The sequence below is a fragment of the Mesoplodon densirostris genome, chromosome 17 (assembly GCF_025265405.1).
Source record: "Mesoplodon densirostris isolate mMesDen1 chromosome 17, mMesDen1 primary haplotype, whole genome shotgun sequence".
Taxonomy (NCBI): domain Eukaryota; kingdom Metazoa; phylum Chordata; class Mammalia; order Artiodactyla; family Ziphiidae; genus Mesoplodon; species Mesoplodon densirostris.
This window is the reverse complement of record NC_082677.1, coordinates 12592423-12603538: the sequence shown is the minus strand read 5'-3', so window position 1 is coordinate 12603538 and position 11116 is coordinate 12592423. Positions and strand designations below refer to the sequence as shown.

The 11116-nt window shown below is 44.3% G+C and overlaps 1 protein-coding gene across 3 annotated transcripts in view; it reads left to right on the top strand.

Moving 5' to 3' along the window:
• Window positions 1-181: 181 nt before the first annotated feature.
• ALG5 (ALG5 dolichyl-phosphate beta-glucosyltransferase) overlaps window positions 182-11116 on the top strand; it is a 41823-nt gene continuing 30888 nt past the window's right edge. The window contains exons 1-4 of one of the 3 annotated variants that reach the window (XM_060079895.1): window positions 182-333; window positions 3957-4128; window positions 4488-4534; window positions 6858-6926. In XM_060079895.1, coding sequence (XP_059935878.1) covers window positions 268-333; window positions 3957-4128; window positions 4488-4534; window positions 6858-6926 — 354 coding nt within the window. In that variant the 5' untranslated portion in view covers window positions 182-267. Of the gene's footprint in view, window positions 334-3956; window positions 4152-4487; window positions 4535-6857; window positions 6927-11116 lie in introns of all 3 variants that reach the window. The other 2 variants (XM_060079893.1, XM_060079894.1) reach the window with 2 other exon arrangements.

The following is an 11116-nucleotide window of genomic DNA, read 5'->3' as shown; positions in this document are numbered from 1 at the left end:
CTACGGTGGAACAGAGCGCCTGCCCCCCGCCCTCCCCAAAACGGACTGAGCGCCTCCCATACAATTACATATTCTTCGCCTCGCCGCGCGGGGGCGCTGTGGGCGGCGCGGGCTCCCGGGTCGTGCTGAGTCTGGCCGCGGCGGCGCTGTGGGCGGCGGGCGCCCGGCCGGCGCGGTCTCTCTGCGGGTGGGAGGCGGGGCTGCGCGGCCGCACTTCCGCATGTGTGTCGGCGCGGGATAGGGCGGGCGGCTGCGCCGGCATGGAGGATGGCTCCGCTCCTGCTGCAGCTGGCGGTGCTCGGCGCGGCGCTGGCGGCCGTAGCCCTGATTCTGGTGAGGAGAGGGGTTGGCGACCGACGCGGGCCTGGGCTCACTGCTCTCCGGGAGACTCGGGCCCCAGGCATCCTCTCCGCGCTGCCGGCTCTTGGGCCTGTCCCTTGCACCATACTTCCTCTGAGCCTTGACCCCAGAATTTGCTCTGCTAGAATTTCACACCCCCTTTCTTCCGTTATGTTTACTTTAGAGCTTTATATCCCTGCGTGCCCAGAGCCTAGTACTTGTGTTTACTGGGACATGCCCACCCTGTCTTATGTCACCCCCCTGGTCGCCGGACTCTGCCCACCCGCCCTCTCAGCCCCGACCTCTCCAAGATTTCCTCCCGGCTCTGCAGTCGCTATAGTTCTGGCCCCATCAGGAAGGTCTTGAGCCCCCAGAAAGTGTGTGCTTTCTAGACACTCCCTTTCCTGGTGTAGTTAAGCAAATAGAAAGTGTTGACAGCACTGACAAGAGCCATCTGTTACAGATTGGAGAAATCAGCGGATCAGGAAGACCCACTAGGGACATAGGAAGACCAAGATAGACAAGGCCTGGTGTTACCATACGCCTGGGGGTCGTTATGTCCTAGAATTCAACACCCTAAGCTTGCTGCCTCTAGAAGAGACAGTACAGGGCAATTCAAACTCCGATTTTCTTTGCCATTACTGTGGAAACACGGAAACATTGTAATACTTGCTGATCCATAGGTAATAGGAAATTTGCCAAGTGAACTTTCTCCCATATAATTGGAATGCGCCTGCCTCTAGTTTGTAAATGGAGCGTTTTCCGCTTCCTTGACGTTAAGGTTAGCAGCCTAGATAGCATTGCCAGGAAGGCTACTTTGCCATCTGGCCAGAATGTATGGCTTAAAAGTAGTGTAGATAGAGAAAAAGTGGTGTATCCTGACCTCTTTAGGGTTTGTGTCTGGGTGAGAGAGGAGTCCTCTCTTTCCCTTAGTAGGATATGGAGATTTGGGGGTGGGAGGAGGTTTCAGGTTTTGGGTTGGGCACAGCTTGACAGAATTCTAGACTGAATCTGCCTTGTGTTGACTGTGTTGCACAGATTTAAATGTGTACGTTATGAGATTGTACTGGAAGGATTTGATCCTTTTAGCTGGAACTAGTTATAAGAGCTGTTATTTATTGAGTACTTACAGTATGTTGGGTATTGTATTCAGCATTCAACAGGGATTATCTCATTTGATCTTTAAAACACAGCTGACAGAAATGTTATCATTAGCTTCCTTTGACTGGTGAGGAAGCTGATGAGCTGGTATGCAAATGTCACCCAACTAGTGGAACTTCGTTTTTTTCGGTGAATATATATGTATATGTGTGTATACACACACACACACACACACACATACATACATGTATCTCCCCACTGTCTCCTCACCCCACTTCCTTTCTGAATTACTTTTGAAGCAAATTCAAGGCATAACATTTTATCTGTAAATTCTAAGCATTTATCTCTGAAGATAGGGCCCCCTTTTTAAAATAAAACCACAATAAGGTTATTGCAGATTTTTTTTAACATTGTTCAGTGATTTCAAATACCTCATCAGTTCAAATGCCTCATGTATGTGTTAGTAAATTGGTTTGTTCCGTTCAGTATTCACGCACACTTAGCACTCGATTGGTATGTCTCAAGTCTCTTGAACTAGAACAATTTCTCCTCCCTTTTTTTTTCCTTTTCTTTAATAAGCGGTCATTTGTCCTGTAGAATTTCTCACAATCTGGATTTTACTAATTGCATCCCTTAAGTGACTTTTAACATCTTACTCTGTCCCCTGAATTTCCTGTAAACTGCTAGTTACATCTAGAGATTTGATGTAATGCATGTTTGAGTGTTTTAATCAAAAGAAGTGTGTGAGTGATGCTGATTACTTCCTTTTGTGTCATTTCAAGAGGTGTGTAATCTCTGATTTTCTTTGGTATTAAGAGGGATTCTTGGGTTCAGGAGTTGTTAGCTTGACCCACCGATTATAAAGTTTGTCATTAACCTAATGGTTTAGCAGTCACTGATGATCACTGCCTAAATCCAGTATTTCACTGTGGGTTGCAAAGTGGAATATTCTGACTGTATCATTCCTTCTTCATGTATTACCTGGAATTTTATAATGAAAAAAATTTCATCCTCAGCTATTCGATAATGCTGAAATATCTTTCATATATAAAAGGTAAGATAAAAGGCAAGCTTTCAAAATAATGAGATGGTTCCCTGGCATCTTACAAGGGTGACTAATTTTTTATATTTAGTATCATTATGAATCCGTGATATAAAATTTTTCATGTGTTTTAATACATTGCATTAATTATTCTTTTTGATGCTTAAAATTTCCCCCTCACAGGCCAATGGGAGCCTGTCAAGTTGGCTACTTTGTCATGATTGTTGGTAGCCTCCTTGCTTTCCCGTCTCTGACCACCATTGTACATTTCCTGGCCTGGACCTGAATCAGCCATTCCTCTTAGGAACATTGTGTACTTTTAGTAGGAAATTGAATTTAGAAACCACAGTCTGGACACTAGGGGTGCAGCGCAGGAACTCTTTAACCACTAGTCTGGATACTGCCTTCATATTCATACTAGTCAGAAGCGTATTCAATTTCAGTATGTACCCAATAGAATATTATAAGTGGTCACTGAAGTACAAATGAGTAGCATTCCAAAAGTTTGTAGGTTGATTGTTTTGAAAGCAGAAAGTATACCAATGGAAACAATGTTACAAAGAATGGTTATTTCCAGGGCTAGGTCCTCACTGAATATGGAAGGGGGTTATATAATGTTAGCAGTGGGATGGTGCCTACAGCCTACAAGTTTGATACCTGACTCCAAAAATTAGTGTATTCTGAATTCAAATCTGGGATAAGTATCAAGAATATATTCTTAAGCATTACTGATCCCTACTCGGGGGGTTGGGAGACTCTTCCCTTCCTACTCTGGGTCAACCTGGTCTGAGATGGGAGGTCTGCCCTCACCCACAAGCTCTACCTGCAGTGTGTCCTCGATCACGTAGGCTCCAAGTGGGGTGGGGCCTCCCTGTGTGTGTACCAGGGATTGGGAGTTCAGGGCATCTCAGAGTAGATGGCACTTCTGTAATGACTGTTCCCTTTTAGATCTGGGGTGACAGAGGCTGGGGAATGACAAGTGAGAGGAGACAAAGAGCCTCCTAGAGCATTAGGGAAAATGCTTAGTTAGGGGGAAAAGGACAATAATAATCAGTTCACAAATAAGGAAATGACTGGTTTGAATTTTTTTTTTTTTTTTTTTTTTTGTGGTATGCGGGCCTCTCACTGCCGTGGCCTCCCCCGTTGCGGAGCACAGGCTCCGGACGCGCAGGCTCCGGACGCGCAGGCCCAGCGGCCATGGCTCACGGGCCCAGCCGCTCCGCGGCACATGGGATCCTCCCAGACCGGGGCACGAACCCGCATCCCCTGCATCGGCAGGCGGACTCTCAACCACTGCGCCACCAGGGAGGCCCTGGTTTGAATTTTGAAGTCACCTCCAGACCATTATTAATGGACTAAAACAGTAAATATTTCACCCCAGGGTGAAAAAATCATGTAAATGATGTATTCTAATGTAGCAAATGTTTAAAAAGGTCAACATAACACAATTTCTTATTAACATATCTGCTTTTAGATTTCCTTTGTTGCATTTATAACTGCTACAGAGATGCCACACCTTCATCGACATGAAGATGAGAAGTTCTTCTTAAATGCCAGAGTCCAGAGGGAAGCCTTACCCAGCATACGGGACTCGCCTACCAAGCAGCTTTCTGTGGTCGTGCCTTCATACAATGAAGAAAAACGGTGTAAGCCCTACTCGATTTTTTTGGTAAGGGGTAATTTGGGAAGAAAAGGAAATTTAAAGTATGGACTTTGCCAGAACGTTGATACATGTGGGCTATGGAGAATGCACAGTTGGTAGTTGTAGTTCAGAAGGGAAAGAATGAGCGTTAGCAGCCACATCAAGTCTAGGGCTGAAGTGTTCTAGAGGAGTGATGAGCAAGAGGTGAACAGAAGACAGACATTCCAGGTGGAAATGGCCACTGGGGGACAGTCCAGGAGGGACTTGTTAGGTTATTCAGGCATTTTCCGTATGTAAACTGTGTTCTGGGACTGGGCAAGTTATTTTCAAAAGCAATTTTTAATATATATTTTTTTCTTTAAGTGCCTGTAATGATGGATGAAGCTCTGGGCTATCTAGAGGAGAGACAGGTATTGTGTTTTCTCGTCCAGTATGGGGTCTAATTAAAACCAGAGCAGGTCATCAAGCTGTGGACCCCAGGCTAGATCCACTGTGAGAGGCAGTGCCGGCCGTTCTCGGGCCATCGTGGTCCTGGCCTCTGTGCTCAGCATGGTGACAGCCGTCAGCCATTTGCAGGCAAGCCCGACAGCACACTCCTTCCAGAGCAAACAGGAAAGCTGATGTTCCTCTTACGGACTCTCCCTCCCCCCTTTGATCCTCTCTTGCCTGATGATATACTTAAAATTGAGTGATAGTGTGTCTGCAGACTTTGTATGACAGCACAATGCTGTTTTTGCTTTTGTGACTTTTTAAGTAAGACCTTTATTTGAAAAAGACCTATAACTAGAGTGAAATCATTTTGTATGTCTTTATTATTCTGAAGAGTCCCCCCTCATTTATTTTCCTCTGCTTTCTCTGCGTAAAGGGAAGAAAAGTAGCATGTGCCCCTCTTTTGTATCCGCTGCCACTGGAATCTCTTGGGAGAGTTTAAGAAAATAAATAAAGGGCTTCCCTGGTGGCACAGTGGTTGAGAGTCCGCCTGCCGATGCAGGGGACACGAGTTCGTGCCCCAGTCTGGGAAGATCCCACATGCCGTGGAATGGCTGGGCCCGTGAGCCATGGCCGCTGAGCCTGTGCGTCCGGAGCCTGTGCTCCGCAATGGGAGAGGCCACAACAGTGAGAGGCCCACGTAAAAAAAAAAAAAAAAAAAAAGAAAAGAAGTAAGATTTATGGCTGTTTCTTTTTTTTAGAAAACTCCTGGTTTTGATTTACTTTGTTTTAGGTTTTTTTGTGTAAAGGGAAAAGAGAAGATTCATCAAAAGAGGAAATAAAAGAGGAAGAGGACTGAGCCTGTATTATATTTGAGCTTCTGCCACTTCTATTATGTGTAATCTGCACACCAGCCAGGTGGACTAGGTTGTGGGGGTTTTTTTGCGAGAAAATAGGCCCAAAATGCTAACTTGCCTGAGGTCATAAAGCTAAGAAGTGGCACAGCCACGTGGAACCTGCACCCCTGACTTCAGACCTCATGGCTTTGCCTTGTATACCTCGTAGCCTCTGAGTGGTGCTCAGGAGGGCAGCCAGGGGAGCATGGGAGGCCCATGGAGACTTGGTCCGTGTTCACCTTCAACTCCCACCCAGTCTCTGGTCTCCTTTCTGTCCTTGGCCTTTTTCCTTTATGTGCTTTGTGCACTTATATTTATGTTCATATTTATACATATCAACACTAAAACAATTGTTTCTTTTTTTTAATTTTTTTTATTGAAGTAGAGTTGATTTACAATGCCGTGCCAGTCTCCACTGTACAGCAAAGTGACTCAGTTATACACATGTATACATTCTTTTTTTTAATATTCTTTTTGATTATGGTTTATCACAGGATATTGAATATAGTTCCCTGTGCTGTACATTGGGACCTTGTTGTTTATCCATTCTAAATGTAATAGGTTGCATCTACCAACCCCAAACTCCCAGTCCAGCCCTCTTCCCCCACCCCACCTTTGGCAACCACAAGTCTGTTCTCTATGTCTATGAGTCTGTTTCTGTTCTGTAGATAGGTTCATTTGTGCCATATTTTAGATTCCACATATAAGTGATATCATATGGCATTTGTCTTTCTCTTTCTGACTTACTTCACTTAGTATAATAATCTCTAGTGGCATTCATGTTGCTGAAAATGGCATTATTTCATTCTTTTTTATGACTGAGTAATATTCCATTGTATATATATACCACATCTTCTTTATTCATTCATCTGTTGATGGACATTTAGGTTGTTTCCATGTTTTGGCTATTGTGAACAGTGCTGCTGTGAACATAGGGGTGCATATATCTATTTGAATTATAGTTTTGTCTGGGTATATTCCCAGGAGTGGGATTGCTGGATCATATGGTAATTCTATTTTTAGTTTTCTGAGGAACCTTCATACTGTTTTCCATAGTGGCTGTATCAACTGACATTCCCACCAACAGTGTAGGAGGGTTCCCTCTTCTCCACACCCTCTCCAGCATTTATTTGTAGACTTTATAATGATGGCCATTCTGACTGGTATGAGGTGGTACCTCACTGTAGTTTTGATTTGCAATTCTCTAATAATTAGTGATGTTCAGCATCCTTTCATGTACCTACTGGCCATCTGTATGTCTACTTTGGAGAAAGTCTGTTAAGGTCTTCTGCACATTTTTCAATTGGGTTATTTGTAAAACAGTTGTGTCTTAACCTCCTTACAACTTTATTAGAAATCTTGATGGCAGTCATGCCAAATTGTGGTATTTTATTTTTGCTTCTTGCAGAAACAAGATCCTACGTTCACTTATGAAGTAATAGTAGTTGATGATGGCAGCAAAGACGAGACTTCAAAGGTAAGTAAACTTGCTTTTAGAATTGCCAACAGATGGAATAATTTGCAAATGTAAAATCATATTTCCGCTCGTCAGAGAACCCTAAAGGTGTGCCAGATACTCTCCATTTAACATAAGTGGGTAGTAGAAAAAGCAGAGAGATTTCATATATGGGAAGCTGGAAAACATACCTGCCTTTCCACTGCTCCTTGAGACCAGGGAAGCTTGGAAGGTCACCAAATAGGGAGAGAGTACACATAACAACAGTTCACCTTGGCCTCTAGGGAACCCTCTTGGCCCACCAATTTATGGTTCCTTTTATTCTAAGCATAATTCTTTTCTCTATGCTCTACCTTAACTTATGGTTTCTAAAGTAGGCATGCAAATAGGAAGACACTTTCATATCTGCCCCTGGGGATTGGGTATGTCCTTTGGCCTACCCCACAGTCCCTTCTAGATTGACCCATGGGGTGACAGTGTCTTAGGGTTTATCCTCTCTCCTTCCTGCATTCCTAGACCTGTAACTGCTGGGCCCTGGTGCATTAATCCTGCAGTAGTACATGTATTAAATCTTGTCAGTGATCCTGATAAATTACTCTCCAAACATCAAAGTATTTTTGTTATTACGACTGCTTCACATTTTGTTTTTTGACACTCATGTTTCTATAATAAAAGATTCATTTACAGTGCTATTAATATTCCTGTTAAATGGCAACATAATAGATCTTAAAATAAATATACAGGGAAATATCTGTTCACCTGATTATTCGTCAGGTATGATTTTGGTCAACTCCAGCTGTGCAGGAAGTGCTGGACACTGGCTGGACCCCACAGGTACACGCGCCTGCCCCCTGGTGTAAGGAGCCCCCAGGACAGTCAGGCAGCACGGCTCCAATTTCTGTAATGCAGGTAAAAATAAAGCCAAAGAGAAAGGTGCTGAAAAGAATTTGAGAGAAAGAGAAGTGACTTTTGAACTAAACCTCTAAGGGTGATAATGACTAGGAACATGGAGGATAGTATATTCATATTGAAGAAAACAAATAACGTAAACAAAGGCATAGAGGCCTGAAAGTATTGGTGGATCTGTGTTAGGAAGAGTAGGTGCTGCACTTGGAATAGTATGACATGAAAGATGAACACAAACTGTCCAACAGTTTATTAGTATATGAAGGGAGTGGTGTAGAAAGTCAGCATCGGGCATCTACTGCTGAGATGACAGAGCAGCCTCAGCCCAGCTGAGAAGCAGCAGCTTTTCCTGAAGAGTATTTCCTTCAAGGCCTTTTGCCACGTGAGTCTTAGGCTGCTCTCTGGAAGGATCCAAGGGGGAGAGGTTCGCACTTGTTCCCAAGGTTGGGAGAAACAGAAAACTTGAAATCATAGTTTGTAAAAGTTTTTTTTAAAAAAAAGAAAAAGAAACTCTTTTCCCCTAAGTTGAGTATTTATTATCTTTCCATAACACGTTTCACTCTCCGAGGGGTCTGGGAAAAAATTTAGATACAGTTCTTGTTCTTAAGGAATTTTAAACTAAGGGATAAAATTTATGCCAGAGTACAGAATAGGAGAGTATTGCATTTGTACAGAGATATTTATTATACCCTCAAGTAACATAAGATGCCAGAAAGGTAAGCATTCCATGTGAGCTGAATTCACCAATGGTGAGCAAGTGTCAGCTGCTGCCATGTTCTGCAGGGCATACTGTGAAGTGTCAGTGTCTGTATAGGCCAAGCAGGTGGGCCTCAGTGGTGTTTGCTTCCTTCAAAGCCAGATCACGTCCCCTTTAGAAAGAGCCCTCATCCTCGCCTGGTCAAGTGTCTTTCAGTGCACTCAGCTACATGCCCAGTGACTTCATGTTCCTGGTTTGGGTCTTATGATGACTATCATGCTTTCTGCCACCCCAGAATAAACATCAGCAACTCAAATAAATGTTCTCTGAATAGACATTTCTTGAGCCATTAACATGAGTCAAGGAGTAGGACGGGTGCTAAAATACAAAGATGGAGCCCTGCCTTTGCCTTCAAGGACTTCACATCCAATACTGGAGACACGCTCCAGAGAAATAGAGCACAATGTGTTCGATATTTTCATCAGTTAGAAAGTGTCTCATGAGGGGAGCTTATGTAACAGAAGGTGTTTGATTATCTCATATGCCAGAAGGTCTGGACATTGTTGTTTCAGCATTTGGACAGTGTCAGGTGGCTGGATCCACGTCTTTTCAGTTACCACACGCTCCCTCATCATCAAATGGGCACAGCTCCAAATATCCCTGACCCTGAGGCAGTTGAGACAGTCAGGACATTAAGAATTCTCTCGTGTGCCTCTCTCCCTTTATAACCAGGAATAAAAATCTTCACAAGAAGCTCCCACCCGCCAGCAGACCTCCCCTAGAGTCCATGAGCCAGAACTTTGGTGACATGGCCACCCTTGCCTGCAAGAGGGGCTGGGAAAGTATAAATACATGGTAAAGAGGATTTGGACCAATCACGATTCATCTCCTAGGACTGCACACACTGTCACTACGCAGACTGGGGCCAAAAGAGCAAGGAAGGAGGTGTTTGTTGGGTAAGCAGCTAACAGTGCCACCACAGTCCTGTAATAAGAGTATGTACAAAGGACGGTGGCTACCCTTGTTCATGAGATTAATCAATTCCAGGCTGTGCGTCAGGCACTAAAATATTAATCCTTGGGACTGCCCTGGTGGCACAGTGGTTAAGAATCCACCTGTCAGTGCAGGGGACACAGGGCTCGCCCTGGTCCAGGAAGATCCCACATGCCGCAGAGCGACTAAGCCCGTGAGCCACAACTATTGAGCCCGCGTGCTCTAGGGCCCGCATGCCACAACTACTGAGCCCACACGCCTAGAGCCTATGCTCTGCAACAAGAGAAGCCACTGCAGTGAGAAGCCTGCACACCGCAACAGGGTAGCCCCCGCTCACCGCAACTAGAGAAAGCCTGCGCGCAGCAACCAAGATCCAAAGCAGCCAAAAAAAAAAAAAAAAAAAAAAAAAATATATATATATATATATATATATATATACACATATATATATACATATATATTAATCCTTGGCTTTAAGTAGCTCATAGCCAAGTGGGGAGGGGCTACAGTTCATTACTAAATGAGTAGTGCAGAGTGATTTATAGAAAATATAGATCACTGTTCCATGACTTTGTGTTTTTTTTTTTTTTTTTTGCGGTATGCAGGCCTCTCACTGTTGTGGCCTCTCCTGTTGCGGAGCACAGGCTCCGGACGCGCAGGCCCAGCAGCCGTGGCTCACAGGCCCAGCCACTCTGTGGCATGTGGGATCTTCCCGGACCGGGGCACGAACCCGTGTCCCCTGCATCGGCAGGCGGACTCTCAACCACTGTGCTACCAGGGAGGCCCCACTTTGATTATTAATAATAATGAATAATAATGAAGCCCACACACTGCAACAAAGAGTAGCCCCCGCTCACCACAGCTAGAGAAAGGCCGCACGCAGCAATGGAGACCCAATGCAGCCAAAAATAAATAAATAAAAATTAAAAAAGAAAAAATTCATGACTGCCTATGGAAATGAGCGTCAGAAGGCAAGGGTGCCGTTGATGAAGAGGTTCTGCGGAGGGTGATGTGGAAAAGCAAAGGGCATGAGCCACACCCCAGTAGCTTGAAGCCTAAATGAGGGACAAAGAGATGTTGATAGCAAATGCAGATCACCATTTCATGACTGTGATACTAGATCAAAGAGTAATGGCAGTCGCTTAAGATAATAGTGAAATCAAAGGAAAATGTTTAAGATGCTGGAGTTTTGAGCATATTAGAGGCTGAGGACCCAGCAAGGAGGAAGAGATTGAAGATTCAGAAGAGGACAGATCATGGATGATTATCTGCTGAGAGCCAGGAATTTGTGTGAGAAGATTTGGGGAAAATGGTCTAGGATACAAACAGCTTCTCTGGGGAATAAGGTCAGTTGCTGACAAGTAAACAGGTCATTAGGCAGTATTGGGAACCTGATCATAACTGTGTGCCAGTCAGTTAGAGCATGGGTTTTATTTTTATTTTTTCTAGCAGCTTGGTAGCCTAGGCAAAAAAGTCAAGAGAATAAGAGATGGCCACTACCTGTTCTGGTGTTTCCTCTGCAGGAAAGTGAATTGTGACTTCGACCTAGTAGTCAGGTCAGAACACCTGTTCTGGTGTTTCCTCTGCAGGAAAGTGAATTGTGACTTCGACCTAG